General features: G+C 42.5%; 1 protein-coding gene across 1 annotated transcript; it reads left to right on the top strand.

The window, feature by feature from the left end:
* Nucleotides 1–1378: 1378 nt before the first annotated feature.
* pik3cg (phosphatidylinositol-4,5-bisphosphate 3-kinase, catalytic subunit gamma) lies at nt 1379–11829 on the top strand. Its single transcript, XM_041030329.1, has 24 exons — nt 1379–1527; nt 2344–2563; nt 2672–2843; nt 2927–3189; nt 3418–3504; nt 3601–3701; nt 3803–3972; nt 4082–4269; nt 4734–4841; nt 4976–5057; nt 5142–5571; nt 5665–5763; nt 5857–5992; nt 7348–7413; nt 7641–7784; nt 8208–8289; nt 8670–8773; nt 9014–9160; nt 9246–9336; nt 9432–9562; nt 10253–10364; nt 10764–10921; nt 11181–11262; nt 11377–11829. The coding sequence occupies exons 2-24, from the start codon at nt 2351–2353 to the stop codon at nt 11574–11576; spliced, it is 3366 nt and encodes a 1121-aa protein (XP_040886263.1). The 5' UTR covers nt 1379–1527; nt 2344–2350; the 3' UTR covers nt 11577–11829.
* Nucleotides 11830–17125: the final 5296 nt, after the last annotated feature.

Genomic DNA, 17125 nt, shown 5'->3' with positions numbered 1-17125 from the left:
CCCCATACCTCACTATGTGGCAAGATCATTTAATCATTTAATATCAATTTAAAGAGCTGAAACACTCATAACACAATATTCAAATTGAGCATAAAAAACAATCAAAGACTGAGAGCATGTAGAGTATGGAGAGAAACAGCCTTCAGCTAAGCTGTAATGTGTCCAGTGTAACTAGTAAAACAGGTAGTTTCAGCCATATAACCCGGTCAAAGCCACTTCTCTGGCTGTCTGTCTTTCAGACCCAAAACTATTGTATAAAATCCTTAATATCTCTAAGTACATACTGCGCTTACATAACAGTACTGTCATAATGACAAGTAGTCAAGTAGAAGTAAAAATAATCATCAAGTAAGCAACTTGAGTAAGAGTAAAAAGTATCTACTAAAAAAAAACAACCTGAGTCGTTAGTAGTGAGTGATAAAAATCATGTAGATATGATGATGAGGTTTAATTAACACTAAAAATTGCTTGATGTAGTTGAGATAGTTCACAGTCCCGTGTCCAGGTAAAGACACGCTTGGATCAGGTGTGAGAGCACCATGTTCAGGTTTTTCCAGTCAAATGATGACAAAAGTACATGTCTGTGGACACACAGAAGCAGCTGAATCAGTCATCTTGTAGGCCTACATTTGAATAACACGGAAGCCCGTTCAAGATTACAAAAGAAAGGTTTTGTCTCATCCAGGTATCGTCTAAACATCAGGTTCACTGCCCTCCACTGGCCTCAGTGAGGGTCTGCAGCACTGTTAGTGCAATCGTTGTATCAGTTTGTACGAGTCATTACTGGCCTGATAATTGCAAATAACAAAACTAAAATCAGTAATTGTAAAAACAATAATTGTTTTAGTTCTGACTGATATAGGCCTGATGTGGATCTGATGGCTGACAGTTGTAAAATCGCGCCCCTCAGTGTTCGCAGTACAGAACTACATCAAGTCCGGATTGATCAAGTTAGACATGATTACAGAGCAACAACTGTCAATACTTTCAAAATGAATTAACAAAAAAATACAAAAGGACTTATAATCAGCTATTATAAACCCTGAGCCGAAGCTATCTGAAATTACAGGTTAATATTATAACGACCATGTTCATTTTACCTTGGTGGTCAGAGCCTAGAAACACGCATTCTTAAATTAGAACATTATTCTTTTTTTATTTTTAATTATCATGATGATGATCTTGATGATGGTGATTGTTAGTACTATCTATCTATCTATCTGTCTATCTATCTATCTATCTATCTATCTATCTATTTTTCTATACCTTTATGTTTACCCTCTCTTGCAATACTTTCCAATGTAGTATTTTACTTTGAAGAGAACCGGAAGTGTTGTACTGCCTAGAAAAGCTAGCCGGTAAGTTTCACAACCTTCCTGACAAGAAGCGCAACGTTTCCTTAATCCAGGCTCTGTTCGCAAACTTGAAAAGTTTTTACTCTGGTCTGTGGTCTCTTCATGTAGCATAAATGCCGAAACTTTCGCCCAAAGCTCCGGGTTTCGTTGCCGTCTGCGTGTGCGTTCATTGGTGAGTTATATTTTTAAAAAATGAAAGGGCTTTATGTTTTTCTTTTACAGAACTGACGCCTCTCATTTCGATTATTATGGCATCTGTACCGTTACATCCACCACAGACTGACCCAGTTCCGCTATGGCTGAATTTAAAAGCAGTATTTACCCCTCGCAGGGTCGTTAGGGTCAGTTTTTACCGGTAAATATGGACTTAACAATGATTATGACTCAGCCGTTAAAACAGCGGACTGTGTCAGTCTGTGTAGTTTTAGTATCATCCATGCTGTGTCGAGTTTTGCTTCCTGCTTTTCAAAACTTCCTCTGTTGGGGTGAAAGAAGCAGAAAGGAAACTCCAGCCATTAATTATCCTGTTATTTAGATCACTCCAGTCAGTTAAGATGGTGTGTGTTAAAAATCACTTTTAGTATGGCTGTCAGCGTTATTAATGAGTGAGCAGTGGTTTATGTAGTATTCCTAATATATTTTTCGTAGTTGTATTAGAAGATCCCAGTGTAACTAAATCTTCCAGGATAGTACAGTAATGAATTACATTACAGAAACAAGACTTAATGCAGATTCATTGTGACTGGAAGTACTAATAATAGAATGAATAGAGTTGTGTTAGTTCACAGCCCAGAATCAGTGTTTTCTGATAGATAGGCAGCTCTCTATCAATATCAGGGTACCTGCTGGTGATTTAAATGCATTCTGACTTATTTTCTTAACTCTTTTCTACTTAATCTGACTTCTGGAGGTACATGAGGTGTATACAGGATCACAGATTAATGATAAACAACATAAGAGTATCTCCTTCTCTGTCATCCCCCTGAAGCTAGGCGATGGACGAGCAGCAGATCCAAGTGAGCGACGAAGAGCCCAAAGTCCTGCGAGAAGAAATCCGGAGGAGAAGGAGAAAGAAGGCCATCACGTCGTCCTCCAGCTCCTCCATGGACCAGATCACTGTTGAGTTTATCCTGCCCACTGTGGCACGGGGCAGAACCAGCCCCGACAGTCTGCTGTTGGAGGTTGCTGGAAACTGGACCGTAGAACAGGTTGCCTAACTTACTGATTCACTGTCAAAAGTGGTCATAGTGGCTTTAAACATACATTATGTTGATTTGGTTTGGTTAATTGATGCACGTATATATCTTGACTATCAGGTGAAAGCTCAGGTGTGGCTGAAGGCGGTGACTTCAAACCTCTGTCCTGAATTCTACCAGCGGTTTTCTCCTGACCACTGCATCCTGCTCTACCAGAAGAAAGGCAACGTGTGTGAGATCTACGACAAGCACCAGGTCTTCCAGACACTCGACTGCATTCGCTATTGGAGAGGTACTAACCTGTGGCAGATGTTTTTACTTCCTAATGGAGTTAGAAGGCGAGTTACTGTAAACATGTCTGTTGTGTTTCTGAAGCCCTGAAGAAGGATGTGGGGCGGATCCAGCTAGTGCCCCGCCCCCAGCCCTCAGAGGAGTCCCTGCAGTACCAGCGCTACCTAAACTACCTGATCGGTTACGACGTGACTGATGTCAGCAACGTGCACGACGATGAGCTGGAGTTCACCCGCAGAAAGCTGCTGACGCCGCGACGCATCGAGCTGTCTGACCGCGACCCAAAACTCTACTCCATGGACCCCTGGGTGACCCGCAAACCGCTGCCTGAACACCTGCTCAGCAAGGTACTGTATGTGTATGTGATTTTGTTATGTGAATGTTTTTGCCTTCCCAAATGTTTTGAGTAATGGCACATGAGGAATGAAACTGATTTATTAACTGACTAATTCATGGTTGATTTATCTAATATAGGAAAACACGATTAATTCAATTAAGTCATTGTAATTGATTATTACGTTATTATTTTTTAAATTAATTCTCATCTTGTTCCGTTGGTTTGCTCCACCTCTCAGGTCAGTAATGGTCACATCCTGGTGGTGATCCACATCACCACAGCAAGCCAGACCATCAAGGTCTTCATCGACGACACACCTGCACAGGTAGATCCCTGCAGTGATGAGCACTACTTACATGTTGACCACCTTCTGCTCTGGTACTGTACTGTTTCTATGTACTGTATCTTCCATCTTGTTTAGGTGCTGGCAAGCTTTTTCACCAAGACAGCAAATAAAAGACTTTTGCTGGGCATCCCTGAAAACATGTGTGAGACAGACTATGTGTTACGTGTGTGTGGCAGGTATGTCAGATGCTAAAACATCTGCAATCACACCTGAGCTACTTATACATGTGGCCCATGTAACGTAAGCCAAGTAATCTTTTCATTGCCCTTTCACACAGGGAGGAGTACCTGTACGGGGATAAACCGCTGCAGAACTTCAACTGGATTCGTCAGTGTCTGAAGAATGGTGAGGAGATCCACCTGGTTCTGGAGATGCCGCCTGATCCTGCCCTGGATCTGGTCCAGAAAGAGGACTGGGCCCAAGTGGATGACTGCACAGGAGTTGCAGGTAACAACTTTAACTGAGGGAGATATACCGTGTTATTTGTATGTAATGCATTTATTGTATGTCTTCAGTTTTACTAAAACATGTTATTCTCCAAACTTTTCTTCTCCAGGTACCCATGAGCAGTTGACCATCGACGAGAAAGACCACGAACGAGTGTTCACTATCTCCATGTGGGACTGTAACAGGAAGTTCAGAGTGAAGGTGCTGGGTATCGACATCCCATCCCTGCCCAAAATCCCAGAGTTTATTGTCTTCATAGAGGCCAGCATCTTCCACGGCCAGCAGCTCTTAGCCCAGGTAAGGAAAACACACCAAGATGAACTAGCAGCAGTAGGATTAGCTTTAGCAGTAGCTTAATGCAGCTTTGATACAGCTGCAGGAGAGTGAACCGTGAATGGTGTGGCTGATATCAGTGAGATAAAATTAAAAACACTAACATGAGATTACGTGCTGTATCGCTTCCTGTGAATCTTTTGTGTGTGAAGGTAACTTGACTCCATCGCCAACAATAAAAACAACCACACAGAAAAGGAAATTACAGAATAATAAACTTAAATAGTAAACTGTCACTAAAAGTGGTTGAAAAGATGTTACTAATTCTGTAAGTCTCAGATCTTTAGGCAGAGGGTTCCAGAGCTGAAAAAGGGTCGGGGGGTGAGGCAGGATTTGATTCCATGAAAATCTAAAAACAAGATTCAGTAAATCATACCTGAGAAGCACAACTGCTGCCAAGACAACAGACCCTGAATTTACTCTCCCAGGAGAGGACGACCTCCAAAACCTTCAATGAAGAAGTGCTGTGGAACTGCTGGTTGGAGTTTAACATTAAGATCAAGGACCTGCCAAAGGGGGCGCGTCTCAACCTCCAGGTAAACTAATACAAAGCTGGTGTCTTCATGCTCTGATGTAAAGGAGCTGGATGAATGAATTTTGCTTGAATTGTTCATCTCTGTGTACTCTGTTGGTTCCTCATGGTTCTGCTCGCTGTATTTCTCTCATGCAGGTGATCTGTGGGAAGCAGCAGACACCAAACTCCAAGGGAAGCTCCTACCTGGACAGTCCAGGAGGAGGAGGCAACTATGATGGTACGGTCTTCTCACATGTAGCAGGCTATCATGTTGACAGTTTAATGAATGAGGCTTATCTGTGTCTGCCTGTCCGTCTTTCAGGAAAGACAAAGGGTCGTCTCCTGTACTACGTCAACCTGCTCCTGATCGACCACCGCTCTCTGCTCCGCCAGGGCGAGTTCATCCTCCACATGTGGAAAATGCCGGAGAAGAGTGAGGAGAGCAGCAGTAGCATCAATGCGGACAAACTCACCTCGGCGACCAACCCAGACAAGGCCTCCTCCATGGCCATTGCTATTTTACTGGACAAGTACTGTTACCCTGTGGTGCTGCCCAAGAGCCGGGACGTCAGCCGGGACGTGGCGGCTGGGGGCGACGAAGCCGAGGGAGGAGAGCGAGGTCAGAGAGAGATGCCCAACCACCTGAAGAAACAGTTTGAGGCTATCGTGGGGACCGACCCCCTGCATCCGCTCAGCCCTGAGGACAAAGAGCTGCTCTGGCACTTCAGACATGAGTGCATGCGTGACCCCAGGTACTTCTATCCGGAAGAAAATGTATATCATTATTCTTTTTTCCTCTTATTGTCAGATATCTAATTTTGCCACGTATCGCTTCGTGTCCTCAGGGCCTACCCAAAGCTGCTGGGCTCAGTCAGATGGGGGAAACAGGAAGATGTTTTGGCAACACACCGTCTTTTGGAGCGCAGCAATGCTTGGGACAGCAGGTAAAAGGGTTTGCCTACTACTACTATGTGTATCTGTACCTCAGTAGGCACAGAGTCACCACCATCACTTGTGGTCATGTTGTTCCCCTTCAGTGGTCTGGATGTTGGTCTGGCCATGCAGCTGCTGGACTGTCACTACTCTGACGCTCAGGTTCGTTCCATGGCTGTCAGGAAGCTGGAGACTCTGGAAGATGACGATGTGCTGAGGTATCTGCTGCAGCTTGTTCAGGTGAGTCTTTCATTTTCACTTTCTTTACTTAGTTACTACTCCAGCGACTTTTGCTTTTCACACCACGACCAGGTGTGTTCTTTTTTTGTAGTGCTGGACAGCTAACTGGACGGCTAACTGTTTCCAGCCTCTGTGCTAAGCTAAACACACTGTTTGGCCTGTTTCAAATGAGAGACGTGTGTGTGACACGGGTGTATCATACACATCATCAGCTGTCACAGGTTAACCTCTGTTTGTCAGTGTTCACGCTAATTACAGTAACTACACCCAGTTCTTATTGTTTACTTTTTGACATCACATACTGACTTTCATGACAGAAAAAAGTGAACTTGATATGATGTAAATCTCCACAAAGTTCTATTATTTCACAAGCTCATGGAAAGAGGCAGCTCAGCACATACATGCTGCATGTTTGTCCTCTGATGTGTTTCCATGTTTGACTCTGTGGTCAACTTTGCATGAGCAGTGTGAGTTATCAGCTGAGGACAACAAAGGGCCTTTTGGTCTGACAGGAAAATGACTCTCCTCCATATACTGTTATCACTGTCTCCCATTGCTCTTCAGTGACATGTGGAGAGTTTCAGTCCAGTACATGTTATACATAAACTGAATCCTACAGAGAAACACCCCGCTGCATGAAGTTTGGTGTTTTCATGACGCGATGACTCAGAACTGTTGTTATGGGTGTAACTTTGTTTATTCTGTTTTAAATGCTGGTTAGTCTGGATTCTACCATCTGTCTGTGTGTGTGTGTGTGTGTGTGTGTGTGTCTGTCTGACCTTCTGACCTGTTAAACTGCTCTCTGCTCCCTTCACAGCATCTGTGTGAGCACAACACGCTCAGTGTTTTCACTGTGCTTCCTTTACTGCTACAGTCACAGCTTCTGCCCCCTCACACAGTAACCTCTGTACCCAGTGTGCTGAGGCTGACCTGTGAAATTCTTACTGTAAACAAACATAGTTTTGTTTGCTTTCAGTGTGTGTGATTTTGTAGGTTATAAAAAGCCTTAAAATGTTTCCCTTGCACCCCTTCCTGCTATTGATAAATCTTTTTTTTTTGATTGTTCTGACTTGTCAGTTTGACAGGGTATTCTTCTTCTCTTTTACTGGCTCACACGATTATCTATAGCACTTAATCAGCAGCTTCACAGGGTGCCTTTAATGTCAGAATTTACAAACATCTTCATCTCTGCTTTTATTTTTATAGGAAACCAGGTTATTTTCACACTGACCACAGTGTGGTTTTTGAATGGGTTTCACATGGCAACATTATATTTGACTGTATTTTTTAATCAGAGGTAATCTACATGTCTTGGTGTGTGTGTGTGTGTGTGTGTGTGTGTGTGTGTCCTGCAGGCAGTCAAGTTTGAGCCCTACCATGACAGCGCCCTTGTGAGGTTCCTACTGAAGAGAGCCCTGAGGGTAAGCAGGATCATAGCTGTGTGTCTGTTTTTACACTGTCGCACACTGTTGAGTGTCTGTGTGTGTGTGTGTGTGTGTATGTGTTTCTGTGGTTTCTATATTTGCGCCCATTCATTTGTTTTGTCTGTGTCGTCTGCACTGATATATGATGCGTTATGAGAAACTTTTCCAGCGAGTTAAACTCAGGCTTTCTGTTTTCTCTCTTTTGTTTTGGTTTCTCTCCACAGAGTAAGCGTATTGGTCATTTTCTCTTCTGGTTCCTGCGCAGTGAGATCGCCCAGTCTATGCACTACCAGCAGAGGTATGCCGTCCTGCTGGAGGCCTACCTCAGAGGCTGCGGTGAGGCCATGCTGCAGGACTACAGGAAGCAGGTGGATAACAAACTCTCTGTGTGTCTGTGTTTACATTAAAAGAAACACTGAGGTTCAGAGACTTTATCTCCTCTTGTCTTATGTTAAGTTCCTGATGCCTAATTGGATTGTTGACTGATGGCTGATCACAATCACAGCAAACTAAATTTGGCAGTACTTTGGACAGTGTAGAGTTAGCTACACTGGTCAGCGTCTGCATTTGCTTGTTTTGGCTTAATTTCGAGTGTGACTATGTCCAAACTATCTGACCAAGAACTCAGAGGCAGAAGGAACGACTGTCATTCTCCTCATTCCTTGTCAGCTTTGTTGGGTTTGGCTCTAAGAGGAGAGGGAGCCATGTGACCTCTCCTCACCTTTTCGTTGGATTTGCAGTATGCCTCTGAAACAGCTTTTTTCCTTAACTTCTACCTCAACCTCTCCAAGGTGGAGATGACTGAGGCTCTGCAGAAAGTCACCCGGGAGATAAAGGCCATGTCTGCTGACAAATATGACGTCACTGCACAAGGTAAGGAGGAGAGGTTAAACCTTCAGTTCGACCTGTAGCTCTTTGGTTTGAGCAAAGCGCTGACAAAAAACCTTTAGAGCCATCCAAAAATATAACACTACAGCATGTGGTTACTACATTTCACAAACCACTGTGGCCAATCCCAGATAATACACTCTTTGCTTTGGTCTGCTCTCTGTCAAACTTTATAATGTGCATGAGTTCCTGCCTAAAATGTAGCATTAAAAACCAAGATAAGAACAAACACTGAAATTCATTAGTGGGCAGCTTGTGTAACAATTTAATCTGTCATGGGTTAAAGATTAATAAAACAAAATACATCTTGAAGAAGTGAAACTAAAGCGTGTGTGTGTGTGTGTGTGTGTGTGTGTGCTTGTCAGTGGTGTTTCAGTTGCGTCAGAAGCTGGAGACTCTGCAGTCATCTGGTCTGCCGGAGAGTTTCAGAGTTCCTTATGATCCTGGACTCAGAGCTGGAGCACTGATGGTGAGGGACAAACACACATACAGGCTTTGGAGAAATCAAGTTTCATTGATTCATTTAAATTTCATGAGACCCCCTAATAATCCCCTGATCGAATCCTGGTTTGAAACTGCTTTTGTGAAAGTGTGAAATAAATACGGAAATGAAAACAGGGTGACTTCAGAGCTAAGATGGCTTGACTGATTTCATCAGAGTACCCTTCAGTCAGCCTGTGGATTTCAGAATAACTGTATGTGCCCACAGATTGAGCAGTGCAAAGTGATGGCATCTAAGAAGAAGCCACTGTGGCTGCAGTTTAAACGGGCCGACCCCACCACTCTGTCCAAAGACCCCATCGGCATCATCTTCAAAGACGGTGATGACCTCAGACAGGATATGCTCATCCTGCAGGTGAAGTGACGACGTAGTCTCAAACGCAGAAGTTAGCAAATTACTGAAGAAAGGCTCTTACTCTTTTCCTCCTGTGTCCCTTCAGATTCTGCTGATCATGGAGTCGATCTGGGAGACTGAATCCCTGGACCTCTGTCTGTTACCGTATGGCTGCATTTCCACCGGAAACAGAATTGGTCAGTTATTCAAACAGGTGTGGAAAAACAAACGAGTCCAGTGCTGCAGCCATTCTGTGATATCTACCTGCTCTTTCTTGTCTGTATCTCTGTAGGTATGATTGAGATCGTGAAGGACGCCACCACCATTGCTAACATCCAGCAGAGCGTTGTTGGAAGCACCGGAGCTTTTAAAGATGAAATCCTTTATCAGTGGCTTCATGACAAGTGTGTCAGCGAGGACAAGGTACTACAGGCTCAGTCTGATTACATTCAGCATGCCTGATAACATGCAAATCATTATTTAGTTAAATATATGGACTTCTTTGAGCAGAGATGCATACACCGGATCTCCAGTGTGCATGGTTTTTAGAGCAGAAGTGTCTAATACGACGTGTCATTCAGTGTGCTGATGTAACACTTTTGTCTCCAGCAGTTGCTCCGTTTATCAGACGTTAGAGGAAGTAACAGTGCGACAGACAGGAAGGAAGCAACCCCCAGGGTTTTTCCTGTCACCATAACAATCACATGCACTACTTTTAGCCATGGCACCTGCTCCCCCGTGGTCTATATCTCCTTTTTCTTAAACCTTCCTGCTCTGGTTTTGATCTATAAATCTATATGTATCTAATCTACACTTCATCTTTTAGCTTTAGTTAAGGAAGACAAAGGCGACTCTGGCCTGTTCTTCAGTATGTTTTCATTTTCACATTATACCTATGGTGAGGACGGTTTCACATCCTCACCCTTAACATTTGCACAGCTGAGAGCTATCCTGTGCCACAGCACCAAGACTGTTTCCTCTTCTTAGCCACATGAAACAGCAAGGAAACCATTCAGTGCCTGCTGTGGGACTGAATGATGACATGGAAAATGAGCTAGAACAGTCTTTTATTGTGTGACAAACTGTTTTCCCTCTCTCTCTCTCTCCGTGCAGTTCCAGCAGGCCGTGGAGAGGTTTCTATATTCCTGTGGGGGTTACTGTGTGGCTACATATGTTCTGGGAATTGGGGATCGCCACAACGACAACATCATGATCACTGAATCCGGTAATGACAGTGTTTGTCTGTGTTTTCTTCTCACTGTGCGGCAAACTGAAGATGAGGTCATGGTGAGGGAACTGACGTGAAGTCGCTGTTTTTACATGTTGTTAATCAAGTTCTTATTATGTTATTGTTAAAGTCCTTCCTCTAAGTGTCTGTAAAATGTAAGTCTTAGTAACATCATTACAAATAGACAACTGAAATTTTAATCTGTCAGTACTGAACAGAATTTCTCCCCAGAATCTTTCAGCCATACTTTTGAAATGATTCATATACACATTAGTCACATTCTGTTTTCTGTGTTTGAGGTTTGTTCCCTCTTGGCCTTAAATGTACTGTAGTTCAGCAGAGAAAAAAAAAACCTAAAGGAAATACTGAAAACTAATCTCCTTTGTGTTTCTTCAGGGAATCTCTTCCACATCGACTTTGGTCACATCCTGGGGAACTATAAGAGCTTCATGGGAATCAGTAAGGAGTGGGTTCCCTTCGTGCTCACGCCAGACTTCCTGTATGTCATGGGAACATCGGGAAAGAAAAGTAGCCCCCACTTCCAGAAATTCCAGGTGCAGAAAATGTTTTTTTTTTCTGCCATGTGAATACACTAAACATACATGCAGGTCGTCCACAAACACAGATACACTCACACATGCACAAACATCCATCCACTGTTCTTTAAATAGGTCAGAAAGGCCACAATAAGTCATCAATATGAGCTTGAATAGCTGCTGGTGACTAGAGGTGACGTCTAACGTGGCAGCCAGGGGATGTTACATCATCCCAAATGTACAGTATGTATTACACATCCTTTGCCTTTTGTCTCAGGACGTGTGTGTGAAGGCTTACCTCGCTCTTCGGCACCACACCAACCTGCTCATCATCCTCTTCTCTATGATGCTGATGACCGGTACGACCTCATTTCTTTTCAGATATTAACAACAAAACTATAGATAGATACAGACAGACAGACTCTCATACCTCTGTCTGAAAACTGAATCTTTCTGTTTTTGGCCATTAACAGGAATGCCTCAGCTGACCAGTAAGGAGGACATTGAGTACATCCGTGAGGCACTGACCGTCGGCCGCAGCGAGGACGAGGCCCAGCGCCACCTTCTGGACCAGATAGAGATTTGCAGGGAGAAAGGCTGGATGGTTCAGATCAACTGGTTTGTTCACCTGGTGCTGGGGATCAAACAGGGTGTGGAGAAACGGTCCACTTAGCACAAGTTTGGGAGGATTAAGATTTCAAGTTGTTCCTAAATTACTAAAAAATAATTTTTTTTTATGAAGAATAGCGAGAGCAGATGAATAACTAAAATATGGGATGTTGACCGAGTGAAAATCAGTCACATCAAATCAGTCATTTGAACTCTTTAAAAACCAGAACTACATCAGGTCTGTGAGGGTGACTGGAAAAAAAAAAGTGTAAATAAATGAAGGTCATGAGGATTTCTAACCTGTGACACTGTACCCATGCAGACTTGGACCAACATTCGCAGCTGCTGAATTAAATTAACTTAATTATATTAAATGGTGAAAATACCCAGAGCAGAAAATAAACACAGCAGGAGAGACAATTTCCATTTCACCGCTTAGACCAAGTCAAACATCCAGACCAAGCTCACGAAGTAACATTCTTTACCTGTCTTTACCTGCTGTCAGCAGCAGAAACCGATCGTGCCATTTTTAAGTTTTTCAGATGGAATGGTTCCCTGACTGCTTACGTCTACAGCTAATGGCTTTGGTTAAATGCAAAACCTTTTGAACATAAAATCGCAACTTAGAGTTGAAACCTTGTTTACATGAGTGAGGAACTGGAACTCTTATTTTTATCATTTTCACTCAAACTACTTCCTGTTTCTACTTGCCACCTTCAAAGTCCTTTTCTACTGGGGAAACACATTTCTCTCAGATTTGCTTTGCACCGTTCGCGACTGAAGACATGGTAGATGTCACACTGTTGATCCTTGCTGGAGTAGTGCGACACTGTCCCTCCATCTCCAGGCAAACTGTTAGACTGAAGATTAAAAGATCAGTTTGTTAAATAGTTCACAATATGAAATGATTGGGAGGTTGAAGGTAATGGAATATTAGTGAATTAATGAAGTGTTCAAGATGTTTTTCTTTAATAATTTATATATCAGCAGTCTCTTTATTTGCACTGGCTGTTAAAAAGCGTGGTTCTCATGAAATTTTAGTTCCAAAAATATGTATTAAAAGTCAAATTTATTCATGCTAATTTATAAGTACTGTAGAAGTACTGTACAGTGCGCATCTGTGGCACGTCTGTGGCACTGTGATGCTTCAGTGGCCTGTGATATTCAGCACATGCTGGTCAGTGCTGTATTCATTTCATACATGATAATTGAATTTATCTCTTAATCTGTGATTTTCTGTCAGATCATATTCTCAAGCTAAGTAAACGCCCTTATAAACCGACTTTGACTGAAAACAACTTTCAAAATTCACTTAACTGCCTGAAGTTTTTGTCGACAAGCATCACGACAAATGTATAAAATCACGAGTAGAGACTGAGCGAAGTTAAGAGACAAAAGTAACAACCCACAGTTGAATTCTGGGAAGTACTGACTGTCAGAGATTGTAGATCAGTGTTCAGAGGATCAGATTTTTTCGTTGCATTTCATGAGCTGTTCCCTCCAAGCTGGAGTTTTTTTTTTTTTTTCAGAGTTAACAGTTTTTAATAAAACTTTTTGTGCCTGTAAATATAAAAATACTTTTGATTCCGGATAGTAAAATAATTGGATCGTGTTAGCTTTTCTCTGAAATGGAGTCAGAAAATTAAAGTTATGTGCAATAAAGTTATTTTTTGTGTTTTTTTCTTTCATAAGTCAGAGTTAGTTAGTAACTGTTTGCTTTTCGTCGTTCAGTTCAGAAATAGTTTACATTCCCCCTCTACATCTTTACATGAGGACTATTCTGACCCTGAGCCAGATGATTTGAAAGAATATCAACTGTGATAATTAACTTTGACCACAAGATGGGGCAACACCTCAAGTCTCTGCCCCTTAGTGAGAGAGATTTTAAGACTGACACCATATCAAGCAATCTCGTCCTCTGCTCTTCTCTCCTCCTCCTCTTTCTCCTTCCCTCTTTTCTCTTATTGTACACTCACGTGTTCCTTCGTCTTTTCTGTCAGTTTTAATCTCTCTCTCCATCTCATCACTGTTTCAGCGGAAAAGTATGAGTGGGTGTGAAATGTATGTCTCTTTCATGTCCGTTTGTTTCATGGCTGTAAACTGTGATATATATTTTGATGTAAAGGGTTCTGAGGGTCTAAATGGATTAGACGGATAAGCCTCTTCATTCCCCACAGCTTCGAGGCCTCTTTCTATACCTTTATTCTAGTAATTGTAAGGTTTTAGCATGCCTGTGAACTGTGTGGAAGATTATCCGACAAGTGATGAAGGTGTTCATTGAATAGAGTGAAATGAAAATGGATTGCGGAGCCTTTCCTCCCCTTGTTTCTCCTTAACATTCATTCTGTTGGATTTGAATGTGTTTATGTCTTTATGTGTTGTGCTGTATTTCTGAGCGCCAACTGAACACGAAAAAAAAAAAAAAATCATGTATCTTCAGCCAATCCGATTTCCCGAAAAACAAAGAAAGGCAGCTTGACAAGCCACTAGTCCACTGAGGATATTACAAGGCATGCTTCCACTCACCTGTGGGTTTTGCAAGCTCTATGGGAAATATGTAACAAAGACATAAAATAACAATCACAGCTGGTGGTAAAGTCCAACTTATAACGGAATGGGTTGCTGCTCACTTTAAGATCCTTGATACAAAAATGTTTTTGCAGGACATACTTCTGAAGAAGTGACTGACTGAAGCAACATGTTTTTTTTTTTTTTCTTTTGTTGTTGTTTTTTGTTTTCCAGAAGAAATGTGTTCTGTAGCTTTTATGGAATAACCTCGTCAGCTGTGACAGGTGTGTGAGGCTGGTGTGGGAGGAAACTGGAAGAAACTGGAGCAAACTGGAGCGTCGAGAATCGATTCACTCTCATTCTCTATTATCTCTGGTTCCTCTCCAGGAAGACATGAACCAGATCAGACGACGAGGGAAATCACTGTGTGTGTGTGTGTGTGTGTGTGTGTGTGTAGGTGTAGGTGTGTGTGTGCACACTCTTGGACTGTATGCGTTGAATCAGTGCGTTCCTGTATTTCTGTCTTAGCAAAGAACAGTTTTAGGGTGAGTCTAGATGTTCGGGGTGAGGATGTGGCCTGCCCTCACTTCACAAAGGGGTTATTTTAGGGTCAGGACTGGTGTTGCGGTTTATTTGTACATAGTAGTACACGTTAACCTCTGGGCTCAGGTGATTTGTAGAGCTAAAGGTTAAGCACTAAGAAAGGCTATGAGGGTCCTCACAAGGATTGAAATACTTGTGTATGTGTGTAATTTGTGTATGCACGTGTGCACACATGCATGTCCTTCTGTGTAAATGGAAATGCTGTTCTATGTGCATGTATATGATTATGATGTGTGGGTGTAATGCACTTCAATCTATTTAAGGCTGCTGCCTTTAAGTGGCTTGAAGAGTATAAATACAGATTGAATGCTTTCCCTTTGAATTTCACAGTGTGCGTGTGAACTGCACTCGGTCGCTGTTGAAGATGTCTCCATTCATGCATTTGCGTTTCATCCTTCTTGTTAGAACTAGCGTATCATTTTTCTTTAATGTTAGCAAGGAAGTGAAATCAGTGTATTGTAAAAGATACACTGTTTGAGTTACCAAACCTTTGACTGTGCTGTTTTATGGACGTACGTTGCTGCTGTTTTCAGTCTTTCAGGTCATTCTGTCTTTGTATAGGTCAAGAAAACAGGATATAATGTGCTGCTGGGAAAAATTCTGTCACTACTGGACAGACAAAGTCTTTGTGCTAATCTAAGTGAAGCCAGACTGTGCTTCTATAAATGCAAAGTGAGTAGATATATATATGAGGCAGAAATAATCCTATTAAACCGTCCCTTGAATCCTGGGAGACACGGTCCATCTTCCACCTGTGTCCTCCCAGATCGACTGTTTTCCCAGGGGTCTGCTTTGAATGTCAACATCACCACCACACCCCGAATCTTTTGTCCTCCTGAGTTAACTTTGAACTTAGGTGACTTCTGCAAGTCAACATTTGAGAAGTGCTATCTGGGGAAGCTAGTGTGTATATAGAACGTGATGGTCGGCCACGGGACCGCAGAGCAGCCTGTAGTCTGAACTTGACCTTTTAGCGGTTTCCTCGATTACAACACCTAGCCGTTAATATTACAGCCTTTAATATTTAACACTGTGAACATATCTGTACCGGCTGTAACTGGAGACTGAACGTGGAGGTGTGTTTGGGTGCGTGCATGTGTGTGTGTGTGTGTAGGTGCTGCTGGGTGGTGTGACACATCAGATACCCTTACTGACAGGATACTAGGGCACAGGGGAGTGTGTGTTGGTGCGTGCGTGCTTGTGTGTGTGCAACCTGACACTGCCTCTCACACTCTATCTGTATTTAGCATCAGTTACCATCAGGTAGGACAATTAGTCACTGAGGAGGTTGGCCAAGCAATTAGATGGGGAGGAAGTAGAATGAGCAACACACAGCCCTGCAGCAAATTTGATCTTTTATTTCATTAATTACTCTCCTTAAAGTAGGGGAAAAACAAGAAGCGTTTGGGAACTAAATATATTAGTTTGAGTACTGTTTGTTCCCAGTCACAGTCTCCTTACAACTACAAAATACAGAAAATATTTGAAAAAATAAGTCAAATATTATATAAATTGAATGAATACATTTTTAAATTTGAAATTAGCATAAGTTTTAAATGAACAGTGGCAAACAGGTGAGTTTTGGGTGAATCCAGCAACTATCACGCCGCCTTTTGTTTGCAACTGCAATGACTAAGTATTTTGAATTTATTACGGTTCTGATTTGCGCCTCTGACTGGCCTTTTTTAAATTGTTTCTGCTGTATAAGTTAGTTGATGTTGTAGGGTCTCATACTGTACGTACACAATACGAACCTGCAGCCCTCTCATACTGAGGCTGGACTCAGATGGATTCAGCCTACATGCCAGCTAGCGGTCTTCTCTCCCGCCTTTTGCTGACCTGTTGCTGCGTTTCTTGATGTATTACTGCCAGTCACTGTCGATCAGTATAGCCCTGTGTACTTTGCATTTAAAACGTTTAGTGATCTTTAAACTAGGAGAAGTAAATGATATCAGGACGACACAGCTGGGCGTGAGCCGCAGCTCTCTGAGAGCTTTTTTAAAACCACCTGAGCCCTTAACCTCAGTCCAGCCTCCTCAGCATAAAGGCGTGGATTAGTTTTTCTTAATACTCTGAATCTCTGCTGGAATTTTCACCTGGTAAACTCCTCACTTTGTCCTGATGAGGCCGTTGAACGTGCTGCGCTTCAACCTGCCACTGCAGAATCTCAAGTCCATATGTCACAAATGCCCCATGTGACTTGTCATTAACTCCCTTTCTTCAGGGGAAACTCCACATTGTATAACTTTAATTTGTACTGGGATGTTAAGACCACTTCCCTGGTCTTAAGCTCCATAAAGTGGACCCTTAAGACCCCATAGGTTTGCAGCTAAACCTCAACAGAAGGCACAGCAATTAATGCACATTAGAGGCCCCAATAATCTCTGCTTGTCTCTCTGTGGCTGTAATTCCTTAGCCAAACACCCAATCAGACAGCCGGTCTATTACCCACGAGCCCGGTGTGCAGTGCATTAAGCGAGTGTACACAATAAGCTGAGTTGT

Source organism: Toxotes jaculatrix, chromosome 22, assembly GCF_017976425.1.
Source record: "Toxotes jaculatrix isolate fToxJac2 chromosome 22, fToxJac2.pri, whole genome shotgun sequence".
NCBI classification, from domain to species: Eukaryota; Metazoa; Chordata; class Actinopteri; family Toxotidae; genus Toxotes; species Toxotes jaculatrix.
This window is presented reverse-complemented; position numbering and strand designations above follow the sequence as displayed.